General features: G+C 43.9%; 1 protein-coding gene across 1 annotated transcript in view; it reads left to right on the top strand.

Moving 5' to 3' along the window:
* The first annotated feature begins 3967 nt into the window (after window positions 1–3967).
* Window positions 3968–25191, top strand: part of LOC128422737 (sodium- and chloride-dependent GABA transporter 2-like) — a 46412-nt gene continuing 25188 nt past the window's right edge. The window contains exons 1-6 of the mRNA XM_053407159.1: window positions 3968–4073; window positions 9110–9405; window positions 16488–16622; window positions 19385–19525; window positions 20676–20760; window positions 22339–22471. Of these exons, the coding sequence (XP_053263134.1) occupies window positions 9180–9405; window positions 16488–16622; window positions 19385–19525; window positions 20676–20760; window positions 22339–22471 (720 nt within the window). The 5' untranslated portion in view covers window positions 3968–4073; window positions 9110–9179. The remainder of the gene's footprint in view (window positions 4074–9109; window positions 9406–16487; window positions 16623–19384; window positions 19526–20675; window positions 20761–22338; window positions 22472–25191) is intronic.

Below are 25191 nucleotides of genomic sequence, written 5' to 3'. Positions count from 1 at the left end.
CGGAATCCCTAATGAAATGACTCATACTGATTGTTTCTCCATCAATGAATCCAATGATTGGAAGGGAGATCTACAGCCTTGTTAGGGTTCTGGTCTTCGTCTACCCAACTGCCATCTACTCTTGCCACCAAAATTGGTGGGGTTTGAGGGGGCAGAAACATTGCCTGGAGAGGCCAGATTCGGCTTTGGGGTTTAGTCAACCCTTGTCCTACATTCTCACTATTTCCAGATGATGAACCAAATCTCAAAGTAGTTTCACAAGCATTACATCTTCAGTATAAAAAAACGCCACTCCTGCTTGCCATGTGTGTATTTGTGAGGTTATGCAACTGGAATGGCAGGGTTGTGTCCTAAGTCATACCAAAGAATAACCCATTGAAATAAATTGTCTTAAGTCGATGGATTTCAGTGGGTATACTCTTGTTAACCTAGGAAGCTATTAAAGAACAGTAGGAGGGGGTGATGGTAATTCACTATTCACTATTTTGTAATTACTGAGACACTTAATATTGTCTTACACTACTACTGCTTTTGCATTCCTACCTGTCATACGGGGTTGGGTTGGGGGGTGAGATGGCCAGAATTTTAAAGCAAAACTAGACTCCTCTTTAGCTTTTATTTATTTTTATTGCAAATATAGCATGCTGCTAATTAATTAAAACATACCAACTCTACACCTGAGCCAATAGATTCTATGATTTCTCTTATGTCTACCACCACTGGCAATTGTTGCATACTTACGGTAGTTGCAGGCAAAATAATTAAGAGCACTGGTTGAAATTTTCTCCAGCAAACTAGTGCTCTAAACTAGTGCTGTTAGTTTTTTGAAAAATTATTCACATGGACAGGGAATTCTGGTACAGAATTGTGATTGCTGTGGATTCACATATATTTCTCCAGAGAGAGGAATGTCTAGTTCTTTGCCTGTATTTTGTCAAATGTGTCTCTATGACAATGTTGACACAAGGTTTTGGGTTCTAAGGCATCCTCTTTCAAATTTGTGCTCTCCAAATACTTTGGACTATAACTCCCATCATTCCAAGCTAGCATAGCCATTGGTTTTTGTTTTTGGAGTGGGGGGGGAGGGAGAAAATATAGCAGGTTCCTGGGGAAAAGTTTGGCAACTGAGATTAATCAAGTGCAACTGAATACATTTAACTGATCATAATTTATGATGAGCTCAGAATTTGGAAGCTTTTGAGATGCAGGTGTGAACCGTTTAGGTCATGAATTTCTTTAATGTGCTGTGGTTCAAGGGTAGCTGCTTAGCTGTCTAAACAATAAAGAATATCTTGAAGTGTGTGAGAACTTAATTTAGGGTGGTTATCCAGCAGTTCTCTAATGTCCCCTGTGTGAGTGCGATACACACTGCAATGTTTTCAAACAGCTTAGGAATTTCCGTTCTTGATCTCTTGGATCTGCTGGGGTTAGCTGGCAATAACAATTCATAAATCTGCAAAATTGGAAGGGACCAGTTTATAACCTTATCTTATTGCTTTCTAAAAACAAACAAACCACATTTGTGTCTTGATTCAAATAACCTAAAAGCTGAAAATTTTTCAGCAACAGCCTAGCAACATGTGAAGCTTTCTTCTGTAGAGATGAATCGTTAGTCCGTATCCCTCAGTGTTGCAGGGATATCTCCTAAAATTGCTACCTGGGCTTTCCCCCCCTGAAGATGCCTTTGTAGATTCTGAATGCCACTGAACTATGGACCCCTTACTATTTCTTATTCCAACAGGCTTTGGGGAACTAACAGCTTTTAATGAAAGAGCTGGCGCCATGCTGTTTTTAGCTGTAATTATATGTTTGTTTTTAATCTCTCTCTCTCTCTCTCTCTCTCTCTCTCTCTCTCTCTCTCTCACACACACACACACACACACACACACACACACACACACACAGAGGTTTATCTCAATTCCCAGTATCCATGTAGGTTAACATATTTTATAATAATCTTAATAACCCAAGTATTAACTTTAAAATTAGTCTACACATTTGCAGAGAACCACTTAACTAGGACTCCTGGGATTGTCAGGTGTAGATCTCATATATATTTTATACACATCTCCTCAAGCATAGCAGAAAATATGTGCTCAGCATGCTGTGTAAATGTGGTGTCCTGTCTTTAGGCAACATAAGAAGCCACCCTAATGTCACCCCCTGGGCTGAAAAAGAAGGTGAAAAAAATATTTAAAGGGGTGAGGGCAGAAGTTGGCATTGAGCGTGTGAGGGCACAGGATAGAAATTAAGAGGCTGAAGAGTAGGCTAAAACGCAAGTGCAAGAGACATGGTTGGAAAAAGACTGTGTATGGATGCTTATAAGCTAATGGTAGAAGCCTCCTAGCAAAGATTAGTGAGCTGGAATGCTTGGTCTTGCAAAGAATATTTAAATGCATTAATAACAGGAGACCTGCTAGGGAGGTAGTTGGGCCTTTGGATGACAAGAGAGTCAAAGTAAGTTAAAGTAAGTTAAAGGAAAATAAGAATGCAGGGATGCAGAAAGATTTTTTTGCTTCTGTCCTCGCAGAATAACTTTCAGGGCAGATCCCTGTCTCTGAACTAACTTCCACAGGAAGCCTTGTCAATAAAATAAAAACAAATTGCTGGATCTGAACGCCATCCCCGTGAGAGTTCTTAAAGAACGCAAATGTGAAATAAGTAACTTGTCCCTCTGATCAGCCTCAATACCATTTATAAATAAGGGTTCTAGAGGGGATTCTGGAAATCACAGACTGGTTAGCTTAGCTTGGTCCCATGTCACTAGCCTATTCAGCGGAGCTGTTGTTTAGAGTGTCAACAAGCATATAGATAGAGGTGTTCCAGTTGACACTGTGTACTCAGACTTTCAAAAATCTTTCCCCAAAGTACCTCACCAAGGACTCAAAAGTGAGCTTAGCAGGCATGGAATAAGAGGAGAGGTCCTCATATGGATCATGAACTGGTTTAGAAACAGGAAGAAGAGCAGGAATGAATGGGCAGTTTTCACAATGGAGGTATATAGAAAGTGGAGCCCCCCACCCCCCGATCAATATTGGGACCTGTGTGTTTCAACCTGTTCCTAAACAATCAAGAGTTTGGATTGAACAATGAGGTAGCTGACAATACAGAATAGTTCTGTGTGGTTAAAATGGGGTTTATGAAGAGCTCCAATGCTGAAGACACACTTCCCTGACCTGCCTTTTGACACTTGAAATGTCTATTTTAGGACTCATCTTATTTCTGTAATTTTACCAGAAGCATGTGCTCTTCCTGCTATTAAGCACAGCACTTCAGCACAGCTGGAACCAGCTGTGGAAGAGGAGTTCCTTGCAGGTGGGTGAGGGTTGTTGGTACTTTCAGGTATTTTATACCATCTTTTCAGGGAAACATGCTATTAATGTGGGTCACAAATAAGAATCTCAGGGTCGTGGGTTCGAGTCCCATATTGGGCAAAAGATTCCTGCAGTCAGGGGTTGGACTAGATGACCCTTGTGGTCCCTTCCAACTCTGTGATTCTATGATTGTTCAACTTTTAAACTGTTTTTAATATTGCGTAGTAGTGTGATTTAATATTAGCATTGTGTTTTAATTGTTGTAACCTCGGAACTTGAGGTGAAGGGCAAGTGGCAACCACCACCACCACCACCACCTCTTTGTTTGCTCCCTCAATATCCATAATCCCCATTAAAAGATGGTTCAACAATCCTGTGGTATGTTTCAGTGGCTGGGCCTTGGAAGGTGAGACTGAACAGAAATTGACCAGTGACACAGACATGGTCGCAGTGAAAGGAGAGGCAGAACTTACACATTTGTCTGCATTTCTTCCACACGGACGGCGAAAAGCAGAGGAGGAAAGTTGCCTGGGCAGTGGGCAAGGGCTCCTTTAGTAAGGCACACCAGAAGTCGTGTGTAGTTTATTGTACAGCCCTGGGGGGTGGGGGTGGAGGAAGGAATGTGGGCCGGGCAAAGTCTAGAATTACACCATTGCAGAATAGCTTTTTTTCTTGCTTGCTTTAAATAGCCAGCACCTTTTTCTTATTGCTTTCACGGTTCCCCAGTCAGCCAGACCCCTGACAGCTCATTCCTTCAAGGTAACAACTTAGTTTTGTACCTTCTCCTCTGCTGCGTCGGGCTGTGTTGCAGTCATCAGGCGGACTGTGCGTTTGTGTGTGGTGTGCATGTGTGTGGACTGCCTAACAATTTTTAGTGGCAAAGATATCTTTATGCACCCACCTCTTTCTCCTCCTCTCCTCCCCCTGCCCCTCTGATTTAACATGATTTCTTGTTCCTTCTGGCTATGCATTCATGTGTAGCTTTCAAAGCACTTTGGGCTGTAGTATTCCTCCCTGTGTATTGGAATCTCTTGTTTTCTTCACAAAAGGAACTGGCTGAGAGAATGAATGAATCAAAGAATTTGGTTTTGACGGGCAGGCAGGGTGGTGGAGGAAAACGGTAACCTACAAATGGCTGATGCTCTTCACATGAATTGTGCCATCACTATTTTCTTGGAGTGGTTCTCCATAGGGAGCGGGATCCAAAGATCCTTTGAGGTGCATCTGGAAGTGGCATGAAGGAAGTTAGCATGTGATTGGGCCACTGTGAGTTTGTGTGTGTGTATGTGTGTGTGAGAGAGAACTGGACCACTGTGAACTATTAAAGATTCTGAATTGGGAAGGTGGGGGAGAGGCAAAGTATACGCTGTACATGATGATTATGGGAATATTCTCTCACTGGGCAAAGCACTGAATGAGACATTTTCAAAAAAAAAAAACCACCTTGGTTGACTTGTGCTTGAGGTAGGTGTGAAGAACCTTTGGGGCTCCAGATTTTGTTGAACTACAAATGCAATCACCCCAGCAGACCAGGGATGGTGGGAGTTTTAGTTTAGTAACATCCAGAGGGCCAAAGGGACCCTGGAGTATGATCTCAAAACTGACTCCCCCCAAAACCCCCCCCCACACCATTAAGAGATGGTGTGCAATAGTTGGCACATCGCTAAGGTGAACTAATGGGAAAGTGATCAAGACTCTCTACTTTTACAAGTTACAAAGAAGTAGGGATCCCAGCAGGTGGAATATCCTCTCCTACAGACCCATTAAAGCTGTGTTCTTCTGGCTTGGCTCCCTGGATGTTGTTGGACTACAACTCCCATCATCCTTGATGATTGGCTAAAGTGGTTGAGAATGGTGGACACTGTATTCCAGCAACATTGGGGGACCTCAGATTGAAGAACGCACTGCATTATTAAAATTATAGCAGATGTGCCCTTTGTAGTTGTTCATCCTATGGCTCGTTACTCCATCACATGTATGCAGTTTCTATTGAAATAATGCTATGCATATCCAAAGTGGTCTTAAAAAGGTAGATTTGCACCAGATCCCTCACGTGCCAGATCCTCCTTGCATTTGGCCTCCCAGCTGGTATCCATTGTGTGTTTTAATAAAAGGGCAATACATGTCCAGATCTGTGAGCAGAATGCAGCATCCTGAGAGTCTCATATTTTTTCCAGGGAAAGAGGCATTTCTGGTTCAGAGGAGGCAGGGGGCAGAACCCAATCACAACAGAGAGTCTGCTTAATTTTCAGAAACTAATGTGCCTGGAGAAATTTACCAGGCTCGGCTACTTTTGCTAGCCTCTAAAGATCTCCCACATCTAGTCTCCATCCCCTGTGCTGCTTTATCCTTCCACAAAATAAAGGCTTTACGCTGAATAGTGACGTACAAATGTGCGTGGTTTGTATAATAAAGTCTGATTATGGAACTAGCTTTCCCTATTTCAGAATCCTCCTTATTTAGAACAGTCCCCAGAGCCAGACACAGAATGCTTTCATCTGCCTTGCAGCCCCATTCCACTTTTACCACCACATCCAATCACCTAAAGCAGCCCTCTCTCAGCCTGAAGCCCCACCACCTGCCATGTTACCACCTTGATAGTTACTTGGTATTGGACTCTAATGGCACCAAAGCGCCATTGATTTAAGAAGAACAGCAGACACACTTGGCTGCCAGATCTTTGCCTTGATCAATGAACAATGCTAAAGATTCGTGCAATGTGAGTTATGATGCTACAGAGCATATGCGATGCCCTCTGTCACTGCCTAATTTCTTAGGACTCGCCACGTTCCTTTCAGTGATGCACTTGGGATCAGTCAATGCATTGAAGGCAGAGTAGCCAAGATGTTGTGTACTCTAAATCCCACTGTCCCCAACCAGCACAGCCAATGGTCAGGGGTGATGGAAGCTGTAGCTCAAAATGTCTGGAGAACACCATTCTGACCACCCCTGGTCTAAAGCAATGGAGAGGTTTACAAGCTTTCTTCCTTCTGGCCCTGTCTTACAAGCAGGGCCGGGTTTAGGTTTGATGAGTCCCTAAGCTACTGAAGGTAATGGGGCCCTTTATATGTCCAGCTGTCCTTTCTCAGCAACAAATTGTTGCTGTTTTTTGTGTTGAATATGTACTATGGACTTAATAGGTATCTAAAGCCATTTGCACATAACAAAATATGTATTTTATCAAATAATTGTTATATTTTGGAAATGTACATCCAGCTTTTTTTTCCTTTACATTTTTTGGGGGGCCCCAAGAGAGTGGGGCCCTAAGCTATAGCTTGTTTAGCTTGTAAGTAAATCCAGCACTGCTTTCAAGGGAACACTGCCTACCTGCTACAGAACCACAATCTGTTGCAAGGGGTTTCTGGTACATATTCAGGATTGTCCACTTCATTTGACTGGTCAGGCCTGTTGGGTCTCACTGTTGCCCAGCTTAACTGAAAATGTCCTTCAGGACAAGGGTTGGAAACTTGTCTCGTCTCCTCCCCACCCCCCGATGTTGCTAGACTACAGATCTCATAACCCTTGGCTGTTGGCCATGCTAGCTGAGCCCAAAGGGCATTGGAGTCCAGCAACCTCTGCAGGGCCACATGCTTTCCCACCCCTGATCTAGAGCAGGGTTTCCCAAACTTGGACCTCCAGCTATTGTTGGACTACAACTCCCATCATCTCTAGCCAGCAGGACCAGTGGTCAGGGACGATGGGAACTGTAGTCCAAAAACAGCTGGAGACCCAAGTTTGGGACATCCTGATGTAGAGCAATGTTCTTCAACCTCAGGTCCCCAGATGTTGCTGGAAACAGCTCCCATCATTTCTGACCATTAGCCTAAGCTGGCTGGGAATGATGGGAGTTGTACTCCAAGTGCTTTTAAGTATAGAAAGAGAATATGGGAATGAAAATGTATTTCAACACAAGTCACCTTCAACTGTATTGCTTAAATACTGGTAATTTAGCTGGGCCAGAATTTAGAGAGGCAGTTGAGGCTAGTATTCATCTAAAGTCATGTTCATGTTTCTGATGGTAAGAGCTGTTTGGCAGTGGACCGGACTCCCTTGGAAGGTGGTGGACTCTCCTTCATTGGAGAGTCTTCCTGCATTGCAGGGGGTTGGACTAGATGACCCTCAGGGACCCTGCCGACTCTACAATTCTATGATTCCATGGTTTGGCTTATTTTGATCAGTGCAGAAAGCCAATATGAAAAAAAACCGGAAGGTGCAATTTTAAAAGTAAACAAGCAAACACTACCACCTCCCCTTGTCAGGCTCTACCTGGAATCCTCTGTTTAAAAGAATTTAGAAGTTAAATAGTGTCACCACCATTTTTTGCAGTGGGGGGGGGGGAGTTGTTGTTTTTTTAATAAAAATAAGGGGACAGAATATGTGCCCATGAGAACAAAGCATAGAAGTCTGTGATTTAAAGGTGGATAAATTTCAGAAGACTCCCCCGCCCTGCCACCTTCAAAAGCATCAGTAAGGTTCACCTCTGGTCTGAAGACTGGTGCTGTCGCTTTAGTTACAGGATGGGTCTCAGCTCTGGAAAAATTGGAGTCTACTGATGTACAGAAATAATGGGGAACCTTGACCCTCCTAATGAATGATGCTCTTCAACCCCCATCAGCCCCAGCCAGCATTGGCAATGGTTAGTGATTATGGGAGCTGTAGTCCCATCTGGAGTACATCTGGAATAATAATAATAATAATAATAATAATAATAAGTATTATTATTATTATTATTATTATTATTATTAATACCCCACCTATTGGCTGGGTTTCCCGAACCACTCTGGGCGGCTCCCAACAGAATATTAAACACACGATAAAACATCAAACATTAAAAATTTCCCTAAACAGGGCTGCCTTCAGATGTCTTCTAAAAGTCAGGTAGTTGTTTATTTCCTTGACATCTGATAGGAGGGTGTTCCACAGGATGTGCCACTACCGAGAAGGCCTTCTGCCTGGTTTCCTGTAACTTCACTTCTCTCAGTGAGGGAACCACCAGAAGGCCCTCGGAGCTGGATCTCAGTGCCCGGGCTGAATGATGGGGGTGGAGACACTCCTTCAGGTATACTGGGCCAAGGCTGTTTAAGGCTTTAAAGGTCAGCACCAACACTTTGAATTGTGCTTGGAAATGTACTGGGAGTCCATGTAGGTCTTTCAGGACCGGTGTCATGTGGTCTCAGCAGCCACTCCCAGTCACCAGTGTAGCTGCAGTTTCTCCATCCCTGACACAGATCACAGGAGCATCCAGCTGGTGGTCAGCTATTGTTCAGGTATCCCAGCCCCAGGTTGTGAAGGATATTGCACTGATGCTCCATGGCAAATGTGAATACATTTTCTTGAAGGGGGACCATAGGGCTATTTCTATGGGTCTGGGAGGATGTGATGGGCCAGTGACAGGAGCAAACATGGCCCAAAACATGTCTGAGCCCAGTGCTTCTAGGCACACTTTCGTAAAAGTAAACAGGATTGCAATATCTTCACTGAATTGTTTTCACAAGTGAAATGAATTAAAATGAAAAGGGGAAGTAAATAAACAAAATACCTGGTGGTGTACAAAACATCGCCGAATGCTTACTGAAAGGATACTCTGTGAGGAACCAGAACATTTTGAGATGAATCATTTAAAAATTAAGCTGACACTGTTCTTCTAATCCAAAGTAAATACCTCCTGCCTCAGTAAAGTCTATGGGTACATCTTGTGCACTTGGAATGTCAACATATCCAGCTGTTGTAAGCAAGGAAGCTGTGGTGTGAACTTTTGAGCGTGTCCCTGAGTTTGTCTCTCACTTTTCCTCCAGCTTGAGAATTTGATTGTTGTAAGCATAACAGTGGAGGGGCGAAAGGCGACACTGACCTTTTGAAGGTGGGATGGATTACAGAGTCCCCGGGGCAGTGATCAATGGAGAAATACCTGCACAAGCCTCTGGGGAGAAGAAGAAGAAGAAGAAGAAGCAGAAGCAAGAAGCAAGAGATCAAACACTAGAACGCGACCACTGGAACAACAAAATGGAATATGTGCTCTCTGTAGCAGGAGAAATCATTGGCTTGGGGAACGTCTGGCGGTTCCCTTATCTCTGCTACAAGAATGGTGGTGGTAAGTGCAGCTCTTGCCTAGCAAATTTACATCGCATCTGCTAGATGTCTCAACTGTGTCACTTTCCCATTGATCACAAGAGAACCTGCACACCTGCAGTTGCATACCATGGGAGATGGGTGGGAGGGAATCAATAATGCCAGCCGAAGCAAGCCAAGTGCCAGCCTTTTTCAGCGTACGAAATGTTTTGCGAAGTTTATGCCATTTATCTTCACAGCACCCTTATGTGGTAGGTTAGGGTGAGAGAGAAAGAGGAACTTGCACAAAACCACTTAAGAGTTTCCTCTTCAAACCCCAGTACAAGGTGGGGGGGGGGGGACTTAGGAGGCAGCCAGCGACTTCCACAATTTTCTCCCGAAAACTGTTTGTTTCCTTGCGAGCTAAGTGTAAAACCACACACAACATGAGATCTCCCGACATTACTAAAAAGAATAAATAAATAAATAAATATTCATGCAACTATAAAGGCCTTTTTTTGGGGGGGGGGACTGAAGCAATGGTGCTGAGTTTCTTGGTGAACTTTTCCTTCCCGTGTCGCTTTCCACTCCCACCTCATCAAAAAAAGAAAAAGGAGGAACACACAGACCATGCTTAAAGCATGGAAAGCAGAAATAAGCAAACTAACCTCAGCCCCATCCCCACTAATTCCCCTGGCATACCACCCATTGTTCCATCACGCAGCACAAAACCTCCAGATAAAAACCTGGCAAACCAAAGGCCTATATCGCTTAACAGACTTCTATAAAAATATCAAACCCTTGTCAACACAAGAAATACAAGACAAACTAGAAGACATCCAAATGCCTTGGTTAACACATCACCAATTACACGCCCTTTTAAACAATCCAGTAGTAAAATCAGCAGCAACTAGGCCCCTGACAACCTTCGAAAACCTCCTCCTAACAACAAAGGGACACGGCAAAGGAATGGTATCCGCAATATTCAAAATGCTACTCCAAAATCCCACGAACCCCCTAGACGTAATCAAAAAACAATGGGAGGACAACATAGGCTATGAGATTAACCCCACTTAGTGGACCAGAATGTGGTCTAACCCCCCCTTTAAATCTATATCAATGAAAAGAAAATTACTTACGCTGAAACTTACCTATAGGTGGTACCTAACACCAAGGAAATTAGCGCTAATTCACCCAGGAACCTCACCAAAATGCTGGAGAGGGTGCACCTCCACAGGCACATACCTCCACATGTGGTGGAAATGCCCCAAAATCCAACTATTCTGGACAACAGCCATACGAGAAATATGTAAAATAACTAAGCAAGTATAGTGGTACCTCAGGTTACAGACGCTTAGTGGACCACACAAAACCCCACACATACATTAAGTAAAATAGAAACATTGCCTCCAGACCCCCCCCATGGCCCCCTCCACTTCTTCCCCCTTTTTCTTCCTAATGTAACCCTAATGTCTCAACAAATGAAACTGACCTATGGAAAATGTAACTTGAAAAAAGAGACATTGTGCATACCTTTGTAAACAAAAAAAAAACTTTAATTAAAAAAAGGGGGAAAGGAAAAAAAGAGAGCAGCTATTAACCCTGCAAGCAGAAACAAAATGGACAAAGTTGAATTCAACCAAGTCCTACTCAGAGTAAACCCATTGAAATGGATGAACCTAAGTTAGTCATGTTTATTTATTTCAGTGGGCCTACTCTGAATAAGGACTAGCATTGAATATCATCCATACGTACCTTTCCAACCAAAACTTGTGCTGATTAACATGCTATGGCCTTTTAAATGTGTTTGTGGGAGAGGAGTTATTGGTTTGCTTTTGCTCATGTTATGTGCGCACGCCACACGGCTTGCGCCGTGATGCAAGCACAGTGCACGGCATGCGCACATCATGGCTGGATATTGAGGGCTCCCCCTAGCTGGCGCCCCTGTGTAACAGACTTAACTGTGGCTTCATGGCTTCTTTCCTCACTCATGCAAAAGAAGCGAAAGGGCTGCACCTGTGTGCCCAGAGCTCATTAGTATTTATGAAGCCTGGTTTGGATTGTCCTAACATGGCTACTGGCTTCCTGTCCCTCTATGGATGCTTAATTTACAAAGCGAGTCTAGGATGACTGCTTTGTAGTGCTGAAATGGTTGCTGTACTTATTTTCCATGCCTGAACTGATCTGTTTCAGAAGGCACATTCTGCATTCCATGGCCATTTTCTCCTACTGCTTCTTTCTCTATGCTGTGTCCGTGTGTCTGTCTCTTTCACTCACAAATGTCCATAGAGAACAATCCCTCATGCATCTGAAGTGAATGTGTGTCCACAAAAGCTCACGTCATAACAAATTAGCTAGTCTTTAAGCTGCTACAGGACTTTTATTGTAAAAAAAACCAATCTCACTAATCTTAACAAGAGCCTGGAAAGCCAGGCGGAGTGTTTGCTATATTGAGGGAAGAGGGACTAAAAACCTGGCTATAACATTATGGCTCTGTAATAAGGTTACCAGACGTCCCCGTTTCCCGGGGACAGTCCCCAGATTTACAAATCAGTCCCCACACAAAATCCATTGAAGTTGAAAAGTGTCTCCAGATTCATTGAAAAGAATCTGGTAGCCTTACAGTCTGTAATGGGTTAGCATCCCAAAAATGACCCCCAAAAATAAGGAAGACAGGAATGGCTTTGAAGCACTGGTTCCTCTCTCCTCCTTCCTTCCTCTGCTGAGAGCCCCAGCTAGTCAAATTAGTAGAAATAGTTCCTTGCACGAAGGAAGAAATTATTCTGTGTTCCCACTAAAGGCAGGGCTTTTCCTCTTCCCTTACCCATCTTTTGGAATGAGAGGACAGCCTGACTCCTTTCCACAACATTACAATTTTGCCTCACATGGTGCATAGTCCTAAGATGTAATGAAGAGAGTTGCCAAGGAGATGGCTTCTTTTACTCTGTCCTTAGAGAGCTCTCTCTCTCTCAGACACACACTTGTTTACTTGTGGGTAAGGATGAGGGAGAAATTTGATTCAGGACACATTTAAAGGAGAACCTACCTAACCCACACTTTCTGAAATAATGTGCAAACCAAAACACAATAAGAGCCACGCGTCTCCAAATTTTGCCAGGCACATACTAGGATAAAACGTGCATAAAATGTATATATTTGTGAAAACAACCTATAAGCATGTGCAGGATTAGGGGGAAAAATATTTGTAAAAATGTGTATTTTAGGGGAAGTTGCATACAAATGTCTATACTGGAAGAAATTCACACTACAATGCTGACAATTTTTTCATGAAATCTTTTTTTAAAAAAAATTCACAAAGGTGGAGAAATGAATTTAAGATGGGAAAATGAGGTTCTGAGAGAAACTGAAATTGACAGATTCTCCTATCTGTCCTTGTGGGGCATTCAAAATGATGTAGGCAAGGGGTGGAGCGACTTGTTATGAGTCTCACAGTGATGTCACAACAAGACACGCATGAAACTATCATCCACAAAACAAAATATGTTGGGGCGAGAGAATTAGTTTTCTAGCACCATGTTAAGATGTTTGTGCTAGTAAACTAAATTTCCCCTCACAATGGAAGCATGTACCAGAGAACACTATATAGGTGGGTTAGTGAGGCCCACCATTCGTTGCCATACCTGCTAAAAAAGGGCCCCATGGTTTTCTTTTTATGTTAAAAATAATAAAGTCAAGAAAAAGTTTTCGTCTCTCTTTATATTAGTACCACTGGTGTGATAAGTTGCAGTTTGGAGATAATAGGTGTTCATCTCAACCAGCTCCACTGAAGTAAAAAGTGCAGTAACTATCTTAGTAAGATTTTAAATCCGATGAGTTGTATAATATGAGTACAGAAGTTCTTCTCTTCAGTTAAGATAATTTATAGGCTTTTGCAGTACAAGAACCTATTACAATAACGTTTCCTTTAAAAGACTCAACAGGAGTCATCTGCCACAGAGACGCTCTGTGCTGTCGTGTGGGTTATGTATGTGTTCTGGAAAAAATTACCTAGAGACCTATTTAGGAATTGTTCTCCTTGTTTTGTTTGATAACTATTTACTTAATCTGACTTTCTGGAAGCTTGTAGAAAAACAGGTTAGAAGGACTTGGTACTTGTAAGAGTTATCGGTGAGTAGATTTATGAACTCTGGTCTGAAATCTTTTGGATTTGCCTTAGAGGCCTACCTAAACCGCTTTCCCACCCTGACAGCATGAAGGGGATTAGCTACTTCCATGCCGGCTTTCCTTTTTGTTTCTCTTTCTGCTTGAGAATTTTGTTTTTGAGGAGGAATTAGAGGGGAGGCTTGTTTTTATTTTTATGAGGCTGGAATGTTCCTAAACTTGGGTTCGCCAACCCTATGCATGTTTACTAAGAAGCCCCATTGTTACTTTGGGAACAGGCAACATGGTGCACTTCAGATGTTGCTTGACTATCAACTGCGCTAACTCCCATCAACCCCGCTACAATGGCCAATGGTCAGGGATGATTTCAATATTTATTTTAAACCATTTTTATACTGCTTAATATATAAAATTTCTCTTGGTGATGCATACCCTCTAACACCTTGATGGCAAAATCCAAGACACAATATTCCCAGACGCCATCTTCCTGTTTTTTCTCAAGAGAATGTTGGCCATTTTGGATGTCTTGATCTCATGTGGTTTTGCACCACAATCCTGCCCCCTGAAAAAGAGCTTTTTTTCAGGCATGGTGCTCCAAAATGTGTATTTTGGGGGCACTGCACAAGATCACAGCCTCAGGAAATAATTGTGGTGTGCAATTGCATGAGATCATGGCATCCAAAATGGCCAACATTCTCTCGCGACAAAAGAAAAACCACAGGATGTCTTGATTTTTTCCAGGACACTTTTGGGGTCTGGTGATGTACAACAAATTAAACCAAACCAAAGCAATTATTACAAAAATATACAATGCAACCATCAATACAAATTGGAAATCAATACAATCGTAATAAATATATACTGGTAGCAATACTGTAATTGAATACTGATGATGGATATTCCTATCCACTCAACCACTCTGATGAGTTTTCTTTCTTTTTTTTACAGTCAAGTGATATATAAATTGTATTAAATAAATAAGTAAGTAGCAAACCTCCCCTTCATATAATGCTGCTTTAAATGTATGGTGTTGAATGTGGCCCTAGTCTCCCTGCTTTCTACCTCACAGCCCCATTGACACCAGCCACCACTGACACTCAGTTCAAACTTGACCTACATGTGGATCTCGCTATTGGTTCCATTCCTTGTTCCTCTAAAATATGACCTGGCATCATGTTTTAATTGGACCCTGGATTTCTCTTCAGCAAGAAAAAGGAATCATCTTTCAGCTGGTGTTCTTGACTAAACTGAAAGGTACATGCCCTTTTAGCACACACACAAAAAGCAATGAAAAGCATGGAGGATACTAGCCCAGTTTCTGCTGTCAGGCTTAGTAAAGCATCCTCCTTTACTATTGGCTAGGAAGAGAGGAAGGCAACCAGAGGAGTGATCTCACCTCCCTCTGCCCCCAGGGTCTGAAAGCTCATTGCTTCCATAGCAGGCACAGCCTCCTGCCATGCCAGCTTGGTGTGGACTTCAGTCAAAGGGCAGGGAGCCCAGTCCAGCCTGCTAAGAGCTGGAACCGTTAAAGGGATTTCGGAGCAAATTAAAGTTAATTGTGATTTTCCAGTCAGTTAAATATTGGCTTGATCCTGGAACGGATGGAGGTGTTGAAAGTGGCTAGCAATTAACGCCAAGGAGCAGAGTCTGCATCTGTCCAAACCTGGACACAAAAGGCATTAGAATTGCTTTAATTCCTTCCCTTCTCAGTCAAAATGTTAGTCATGGGTTGTATCTACAGTAGCGTTGAGTAGTGCATCCCATCAGTGCAAAAATTTCTGCTTGCTCAATGGGACTTGGCCTGCCTCCCCATTCATGCCTCCAGCCCTCCAGTCTAGATTTGGGGAGGACATGGGGTGGGAAGGAGAGGAGGGGGGAGTCCTGTTGCAGAAATCCTTGTGTTGATGGGATGTGTTAGTTGGATACTGCCCCATATGTCACAAGGGGCCACCAGTTTGAACGTTGCTGAATAGGTTGCTGCTACTGTGATAAGCATCTTTTGACTGCTTTAATGCTGGGCCAGCATCAAATATTAACAGCATTTGATATTACATGACAACTACTGAATGCTATCTAATATTAACTATGGTTGCATGTCAGCTGTAAAAAATAACTTGCAAGATATCCTTGCATGGCAGCAGTCGAGCACTGTTGAGTACGGAATACCATGTTGTATCAAGTATCAAACCTTATTCTGGTATCAAATAGTGAAGTGAATATTGTATGTAAAATATAGATATCCAATCCCGAGTAAGTATCTGGCAAACGATAAGAGTATTCCAAGAATATCTTCCATATGTTCAAAGTTCGTGGAGCAAAATATTGGGGAGAATAGTTGGGAGCATATTCATTTGGGCTCTTAAGACTAATGAATTGATAGCCTTGCTTTGTGCAGAGGGTTAAGTTAGACAGTGTTTTTGTTCCAGAGCTGACTCTGTGATGTCAGTAAACTCATTTTTTTAAATGCAATTTGTCTGTGATCAAATACAATCAAAGTTGCATTTGTCTCATCCTGATCAAAGGTTTGAACCTTCTTGTTCTGCTAGGAAGTATTCAAAACCATATTTGTTGTAGTCTGAGCTTTCTTTCTCAAAACCATGCTAAACCTGCTCACTGGGCCATTGGGTCAATGTGTCCAAAAGCTCAATATTTTGCTGGCAGAATCCCGGAGAAGTGTATTGCTATTGGTTGGCCCAAACTCAAGGGATGATCTTCAAACACCTCTGAGGGTCAAACTACTTCAATTGTGTGGTTAGCAAACATATCTTTTTTAATAATAATAATAATAATAATAATAATAATAATAATAATAATAATTCAGTTTGGTTTTCTTAATATAACAAATGAACAACAAAAACATGAACATTTGCAGAAATACATACATACATACATACATACATACATACATACATACCCCTCCCCACTTGGCTCTTTGTCATCACCATAGCTTCCTATTTTGAAAGCCTGAGCATCTAACACCTCCATGTGTTTCTGAACCTGTAGGTGCCTTCTTCATCCCCTACCTCATCTTCCTTTTCACCTGCGGGATCCCAGTATTCTTCCTGGAGACGGCACTTGGGCAGTACACCAGCCAGGGAGGTGTCACTTCCTGGCGGAGGCTGTGCCCTCTCTTTGAAGGTGAGTTGAGTATGATGGGGCCAGCTTGTTTGCTAGAAAGTCTGTACCACCTTTTGCACTAAAGGAGCTATCTTACATAGGGCATCAATGGGATTTTCTGGGCCTGGTACACTTGCATGTGGATTGGACCCTCTGCCTGGCTTCCAAAAGGGGACACATATTTGCATAACATTTCCATATACTTTGTATCACGTGAAGATCTTTTTGCTCTGTGGCAGGTGGGGTGGAGGGCCCTAGCATAAACCAGAGGCCACACTCAAGTAAATAAGATGTCTGATGGACAAACAGAATGTGAACAGGTAAATCCTTTGCCTCCCTGCGCACCCACAAGATTCAGCTGGGGGTGTCAGCATTCACATGCAGATGTCAACATTTGCCCAGTTTTGGATGTTGGCTGTAGCATTAGCATCAGATCATCGTGCATCAGAACTATTTCGGGTTTTAAACGACTGTGTCTCTTGCAACAGCAGCACCGCTGCTTCTTGAAGCTTGAGAGTGATACCTGTCAGTGGAAAATGCAAATGCCCCTCAGTTGTGACAAAGATCACTGTTGTGGAGGCAACAGAGTGTGGCTGAAGTGACCACAGGAATCTCAATTTTTATAAAAGAGGAAAATTAACATGATGCAAAGGGAAAACAGAAGCTCAGGTTGCACATTAGCTGAAAGAAAATGTTAAATGCAGATGTTTACTGATTAAAAGAAAGGATCTACCAGGTTGGGGGAAATTGTATTAATGCAGTGCCAATCAGCATGGGGTGGGTGCTAATCAAAGATCTTCCTTCTTTTTTTGTTTTGCTCTGTAAAATGCATGCTTATGTCTACTTTTGATGTTTTTATGTTTGTTTTAAATCAAAGATTCCCTCACTCTCTTCCGGCTGGGGTAAGGTCTGTTGGGAATCTGAGATGAGATCCCCACACAGTGGAAGTTGCCTCCATATCCAGTCACCACACAGAGGCAGCTTAGAGCCCCAAATAGTCTACTGCTGCAGAAGATAAAGCTTCAGTAATACAGTTCTGGATGCTGAGAAATATATATACAGGATGTAGCATATACAGCTACAGACACATACAAGTACAAAGCATATCTGTTGCTCCAGCAATTCAAGACGTAATGCCGACTCCCTTCACAAGACTGACCCGGACACACAATACATCCTGGCACAGATGAGCTGGCATGCATCAATCCTTACATAGGCGACCCTGGGCCATTGCCATAGCAACGGGCTTGGCTGGCCTTGCACCTCTGGCCTTTTCTAATATATAGAGTGATTTGTGCTCATGTAGGAAATTAACACCTTCCTCATGCCCAGTTCCTCCAACAAGGGCTGCCGTGCCAAAATCAAGACATAAGGCACACTTCGGAACTAGTGTAAAGTAACAGAGAAAAGGGGAAGCCTCTACTTGTTTTCCTGTAGAATTGTAAGATTCTGGAATATATGACACCTAGGAAATGTACAGTGCATAAACAGGTGCAGGGAAAATTAAAAAAGTAAGTGGAAATTAAACCAAGGGGAAGACATGGTGAATGAAAGGAACACCCAGAATGGTGAATGGAGCACCTGAGAAAATGGGAAAGAAAAGTTGATGTATCCTGCAATGAGAATGTATGCCCTATGGGGATTTTATGAAAATTATGGATTAGGGCAGGCGTCTCCAATCAGCCTCAGCCAGCATGGCAAATAGCCTGTTCTGAATCCCCTATCCTTCAGATTCAGTGGATGACACCCCCTCTTCCAAGTTCTAGTATAATGGAGCACTTCACTTTCTGATCAGATGTTTGCATGATTTTAAGGTTACTCAAAATCTGGATCAAATGGAAAGTTGAGGCTAAAAGGTTCCTGGGTAATTAGGGACTCTTGATTTATTTCTGCTTCATTCCAGGACAAATTACTGTGTTAATCACAGCCTGGCAGTTAGCTCAGGTAGGTAGAAGTGGATGGAGTTCATTGTTCGCTGTAACATCATAAGCAAAGGGCTGCTGGAATTTCTTGCCCATGTCTACAAAGGCTGTTGTTTCAATGCAATCAACAACTGATAGCCAGCTGACTTTAGCAAAGGGAACTTCAAGTCCTGGGGGCCAAGTATAGTCCTTCAGAGAATTTAATTTGTCCCTCAGGCCTCTCCTCAAGCCACACACCACCCCAAGGGGCCAGATACTCCTTTGCCTGGCTGGAATGAACCCTTGAACCCTTTGTTTGCATGGAAGGAGAATGGAGAGGGGTGTTATATGGAGCGTGAGTGCGCTTGTGTTTGTGTATAGAAACCACTGACTTTTACAACTTGCTTGCCCACCACTGGGATGCAACCCAGGGCAGATCTACTATGAAGTTTAAGAATCTTAAGTTTCAGAGCCTTTAACCCCAGAGGGGCCCCAGAAATGTATATAACATTTCCCTATTTCTCACCCCCTCCCAAGAACTTGAAAACTACAAGGCATGGGAAATATTTATTTACTGCGGTGACTTTGACATGTGAGATAATCCAGTATAGCAATTTTAATCAAGATCTGAGGTGTCGCAGTCATTATTATTACTATTATTAAAATAATTGTGGGGATCTGTCGTGGAACAACCCCACTGAAGAAGATAACCGAATGGTTAACGAGACCTCCTTGCTGGTTGCAAAGGGGGGCCCATAACAGTTCGAGCTTCGGGGCACCCCAAATGTAGGTTCAACCCTGAAAAAACAAAACCACCCTGGCTTTATTACTCCAATTAATTTTCTTAAAATCCCCTCCCTGTTTCTTTTGTTCACTCTGCAGGAATTGGTTATGCTTCCCAGGTGATTGTTGTACTACTTAATTTCTATTACATTATTGTTCTGGCCTGGGCCTTGTTTTACCTCTTCAGCTCATTCACCATAGACCTTCCATGGGGCAGCTGTGATCATGAGTGGAACACAGGTAATCTGGAGTCCCTCCCTTGCTGTTCTGCAAGATGCTTTGTATTACTTTGTACTGATTCCACACCCCCCCCCGCTAGCAATAACCATCTACAGTACTTCATTTCCCATCGTGGCTTCAACCCTTTGGAACTCCCTGTCCAGGGAGATCCACATGGCCACGTTCTTACTCTTCTGCCCCTCCTTCTCTGTAGGAGGCCAACCCAGCATATATCCTCTGTGTGCACTAAACACAAACAAACTTCTGCCCACTTTTGACAAGGCAGTGCAGGCTGCCTTGTCTTGCCTTCTCTCCATTACATGTGGACATGGATATTGTTGCAGATGACAGGCTGAAATTTAGCCCTAGCCCCACATAGGATTGGTATCGTGGCGGGGAGGGGGGAGAGGGGAAACCACCTCTGAACTAGCTGTAGTCTTGAGCTGTTAAGTCCTGAACTTCATGGGCTTTAAAAGAAGAAGAAGAGGAGTTTGGATTTGATATCCCACTTGATCACTACCCAAAGGAGTCTCAAAGTGGCTAACATTCCCCTTTCCCTTCCTCCCCCACAACAAACACTCCTTGAGGTGAGTGGGGCTGAGAGACTTCAGAGAAGTGTGACTGGCCCAAGGTCACCCAGCAGCTGCATGTGGAGAAGCGGAGACGCGAACCCGGTTCCCCAGATTACAAGTCTACCGCTCTTAACCACTACACCACACTGGTGTAGTGGCCAGTCAATCAAGAGTAGCCAATCTTGTCTAGGAAAGAACTTGCCTCATCCTTTTCATACACATATAGGCTTGGATGCCCAGTCACACCCATGAACAGCTATCTCATGAACAGTTTGGCGCCAAACCTTGAGGTCGGTGGGTTCGGCATGGTGTTGGTATTGGGTACCCCACCACATGCTCACCATCTTCATCGCTTCCCAGAAGTGCTTCAGTGGTAGATGGGCCCCACTTTTCTGGACACTGATCCCAGGCCTGCTCTCTGTAGGATCCTAGCCTCATGTGACACAGACGCTTTCTTTCCTGAGCATCCTATTGAGTTCTGCAGTTTTATTCCTGGTCTCCCCCCCCTTTTTTTTAGGAAAGTGTATTAGTTGCATTTTGTGGGGATGTCTTCCAATTGTATGTTTTCACAGTTTCTGTCACTTGGGCCTGTCTTACAGAGAACTGTGTGGAATTCCAGAAGACAAACACTTCGCTAAATGTGTCGGCCGAAAATGCCACCTCTCCTGTCATCGAGTTTTGGGAGTAAGTGAAGATTCCTCCATTTTCAGGTTCGGTTTCCGCAGCTATGACCAACCACCAGCCACAGGAGTGTTCTTCTGTTGGGCGTGCAAAGTCTACAGATCTCAATAGCTTGCATTGCTAACTGAGAAAAGCATGAACTGTGGGAATGGAATCTTGGTCTCTGAGCACCTTAACTCTTAATTTGCGATTTAAATCAGTTAAGTTCTGCACAAAGTGGAACGTAAATCTGGCCTCGGGTTTCTTGTCTATTCCTCATCTTTTGCATATTTTTAAAATGAACTATGCAAATTTCAATGCATACCTTACCTGTAGGATGAATATGCTCTTAACGTAAGGTCCACCCATCCGGTATCTTGTGGCAGCTGCTGTCTGCACCTTTGTAGCTACCCAACAATGAACCCCCTCCTCCTGATTCCAGGCACAAAAGCAATAATGGTTGTTTGCTGCCTTCTCATAGATCGATTGTACAAATACATAAATATAGATTTGTATATAAATCAGAAGAAGCAGTGAAGGAGGTGGCAGGAGAGGGCTGGCATGGAAATGACTCAGGAGCACATAATGTATGCTCCAGCACAGTGAGCACATGGCACCTGGCTGGTTTCAGAAGCAGTGCAGGAGTGGCACTTTTTCGTGATCTAATCCTGTTTTTCCTCCAGACATGCATTTACACCTCTGCACTCATTTACCAGAGAGGACAATTAGGTCATTTCCATAGAAACCGCCCTTGCGTCTTCCTTTCTGAAATCAACTCTCTGCGTCAAATACTTGGAGGTTATTCAAACACACAACACAAAAACCCACAAAGGAGCACTGTAAGAGCGTGGCCTCTTTGGCGAGAAAATTTGTTTCAACGCATCATGACATCGGATGTTTGTCAGGTTCGTGGCCCTGCCCACCTGTCAAAATTGACCTGTGGGGTGGCAGAAGATAACGTTCTCAGCCACCGGGCCAGAACCGCCCCCCCACTCCTGCCCTTCATCAACAAACAAAGAGCTATTACGTATATATGCCCTTGTTTTGAAGCATATTACAATGAATTCCTTAATGGATGCACAAAGAGGGAACTGCTCCATTTACTTGCTTGCTGTCACCTGCAGCTGTGCAAACTCAGAATTGACCAGGGCTCCAAACCAGTCGGAAAGGACAGTGTGTGGGGGCAGAGCATGTACTGGGCATGCAGGTGTGCTCTAGGTTCACCCCCTCCTCAGAAACCCTGATGATCAGTATGGGGACTTGCTTGAATAGGTTAAATAAGTTTGCAGGCTACCAAAACATCAGGTTGGGGTTCCATAATCCAGTGGGGAATATTTTGACTTGGGCAACAAAATAACTTGACTGGCCTTGAGTATTGCTTTTCATTTTGACCTGGCAGGTGTGGAGTGTGAGGTGATTTGCCTCAGCCTGCAACATGGCTTGGAGTGGCCCAGCTCCTCCTGAGGTTCCCATGGCAACCCTCCACGACATTGCGAGGGGGCACCATGTGCAAAACAGTATATTCTGGGGAAAGTGGCCAGGCTAGGAGATGTTACAAAGTGTACCCAGAAGAAATCAAGCCCGGCTCTGTTTCTTCTGCAGGAGGAGAGTACTCAACATTTCTGACGGCATAGAGCACTTGGGAGGTGTGCGGTGGGAACTGGCTCTCTGTCTCCTGCTGGCCTGGATCATCTGCTACTTCTGCATCTGGAAAGGAGTCAAGTCCACAGGCAAGGTGGGCATATTTTATTTCTCTCTCTCGCTTCCTCCATCACAATACAAACTACTTGTAGCCCTCTGCAGCTGATGGGCTTAACAACATGTTACAGTACATTAGTTGCGTGGCTATTAGCCACATCAAGGAATTTAAATACACCACCCAGGAGAGGGTGGCATCAATTATACATGTGCAGGATGCCAAGTTATGGAAAGATTGCCACTTGTACAGTGGTACCTCGGGTTACAGACGCTTCAGGTTACAGATGCTTCAGGTTACAGACTCTGCTAACCCAGAAATAGTACCTCGGGTTAAGAACTTTGCTTCAGGATAAGAACAGAAATTGTGCGGCGGCAGTGGGAGGCCCCATTAGCTAAAGTGGTGCACAACAGCACTCTTCTTGCCTGTGACTCCCAGCAACTACTATTCAGAGGCATACTGTGTCAGGCAGTGGAGGTGGAACACAGCCATTGAAGCTGGTTGCCGCTGGTAGCCTTGTCCTCCATGAATTTGTCCAGTCTTCTTTTGAAGATATAAAGATAGTGGGAGGCAGGAGGCAATGCCTGAACTGATTTGGCTGCTGAACAAAGCCAGCAGTTAAAAGGCATGGAGCTTATCTCAGCAAAAAGTGGTGCTAACTGGGTCCTTGGAAGGAGGGGGCCCTCTTTAGGATGTTTCCCATCCCCTGTGAAAGTCTATCATGCAACATTCACATGCAAGGGGAAGCTATGCCATCTCTTTCATTAGACAGAGGTCATTGGGGTGGGAGCCCATGCACAACCCTGCTACTCATGCATTTCGTATCGTACTTATTTTGCCCCAAGAAAGTGCATTATGCTCTGCAGGGGAAAACATGCAGGCACCTCACAATGACCTCAGTTTTTTGCAGCCTTAGGAAAACCCTAGTCTCTGCTGGTTTCCTGTGTCTCCATGTATGCAGTAACAGTTGATTGTGTGCAGTACTGGGCTCATGGCAGGCCATCACAGGTGCTCAAAATAAGAGGATGTGGCCGAAAGCCAACATGGAAAAGGCTGCCCCCTCCCTGGTGTGTACTATGCATTAAGGTGATTACGAGTTGGCCTCTCAACCATTCCATCTCGTCTGCCTCCATCTCGGTTTTCACAATATGTCGCTGTCATTTGGCTGTGCTCATTAGTGTGTTTTTAATACACTCCCCTGAGCCATTCCCAGCCAGCTTTCTGTTTTCGCTTCCATCTGTTCTTAAACTTCAAAATCATGAGGAGACCGTCTTTTCCCGATAAGGTGCAAACCACAGCGTGGTTATTAGGCCAGATGGAATCAACACATGCGTGGCAAAGGTTTCCGTATTATTTTCCTCCGCTGCAAAATGAAATGAGTGTCTGCCTTGAGCCTTGACACTGTGATGAGAGACAGAGCCTTATCAGCAGGTTTCCGCCAAGTTCCCCGCTGCCACAACACCCCCAATAATGAAATGGAGATTTGTTTGTTTGTTTATTTGTTTGTTAAATGTATATCCTGCCCTTCCTCCCAGGGGAACAAACAACAGCTGACGAAACACTAAGGACATCTTAAAAACAATTCCAATGCAGACACAGACTGTGAACGTTCTCTGCTTGAAAGTCTTGTTGGCAGATGAGAGTCTTCATGAGGCACCTTCAGGAGAGGGTATTCCAAAGGGTAGGGGGGTCAAAACACTAAAGGCCTGATTCTCACATTGTGTGGAAACAGTGCTTTTTTTCTGGTGCTACTGAATGGTACGCAGTACCCGCACCTCCCCCCTTCAAATCTTGAAATAAGGTAAATAGAGGATGGGGAGAGCAAGCAGGCAACCGTGGCTAAAAGGGGGATTGCGAAAAGCAGGAGGCTGAGGCGGTGAGGAAAAGGAGGCCCTTGTTCAGAGCTGTAGTTGCTGCTCTCAGTTGACAGGTTGCACCATTTCCCCTCAGCTGCCCCACAATGGCGCTCTCTCTCCCCAGACGTGCCACTATGCCGCTGCCTTGCTGCGCTGCAAGCGGACGGGCTAGTGTGAGCCCCTCTTCCCTTCTGTGTTTGCTTGCTCTTTTCAGAAGGAGAAGGGGGAAGGTGGGGTGCTGGGTGGGTGTGAAGAGCAGATGGGGCAAGGTGGGGAGGTGTAGGTTGAAGAATGGGGAGGGGATATGCAAAATGGGGCTTTAATTAATTGGGAGGGAACAGGAGACAGTGTGTGTGTTAGAGAAAATGGGGCTGGGGAAGAGGACCATGGGGAGCACCTTTGTTTTCTAGAAAGAAAGCACTGTGTGGAACAGATCTCAAATGGAGTGGGAAGAGAGATCCAGAAAGGCGTTGGAGGGCTGCCATGTGTGTGCTGTGTGCTCTAACTTGTTGCTCTTTGGGCATGGTAGAAGATGCTGCTCCGTCTCCAGACAGAGTCAGCTGCCAGGCTGGATGGCTTCCATACATGGAACCAGGGAGGAGATGCCATCTTGTGTTTTGTCTCAGGCAGCAAAATGTCTTGGGCTGGCCCTGCTTGGAATGTAGAAAAATAAGACCAAACATGCTGATGCATAACTGATGTAGTGGGGGAAAAAACCCATGTCTTGTGAAGCATATGCTATGTGAAAGCAAAGCTGGCATGCGACACAGAAACTCTGAAGAGAAGATCTAAGAATGGAAACTGTGAAAATGTGAAGTTTTCGGCACACATTCCCTGAATGGAGAGAGGCTGTTTACATTTTGACCAGAGAACTTTGCTATGGGGAGGTGTGCAGATACTTAA

This window comes from Podarcis raffonei, chromosome 10 (assembly GCF_027172205.1).
Source record: "Podarcis raffonei isolate rPodRaf1 chromosome 10, rPodRaf1.pri, whole genome shotgun sequence".
In the NCBI taxonomy this organism is placed as follows: domain Eukaryota; kingdom Metazoa; phylum Chordata; class Lepidosauria; order Squamata; family Lacertidae; genus Podarcis; species Podarcis raffonei.
Note: the sequence above shows the minus strand (reverse complement) of the source record. Positions and strands in the feature narration are given on the sequence as shown.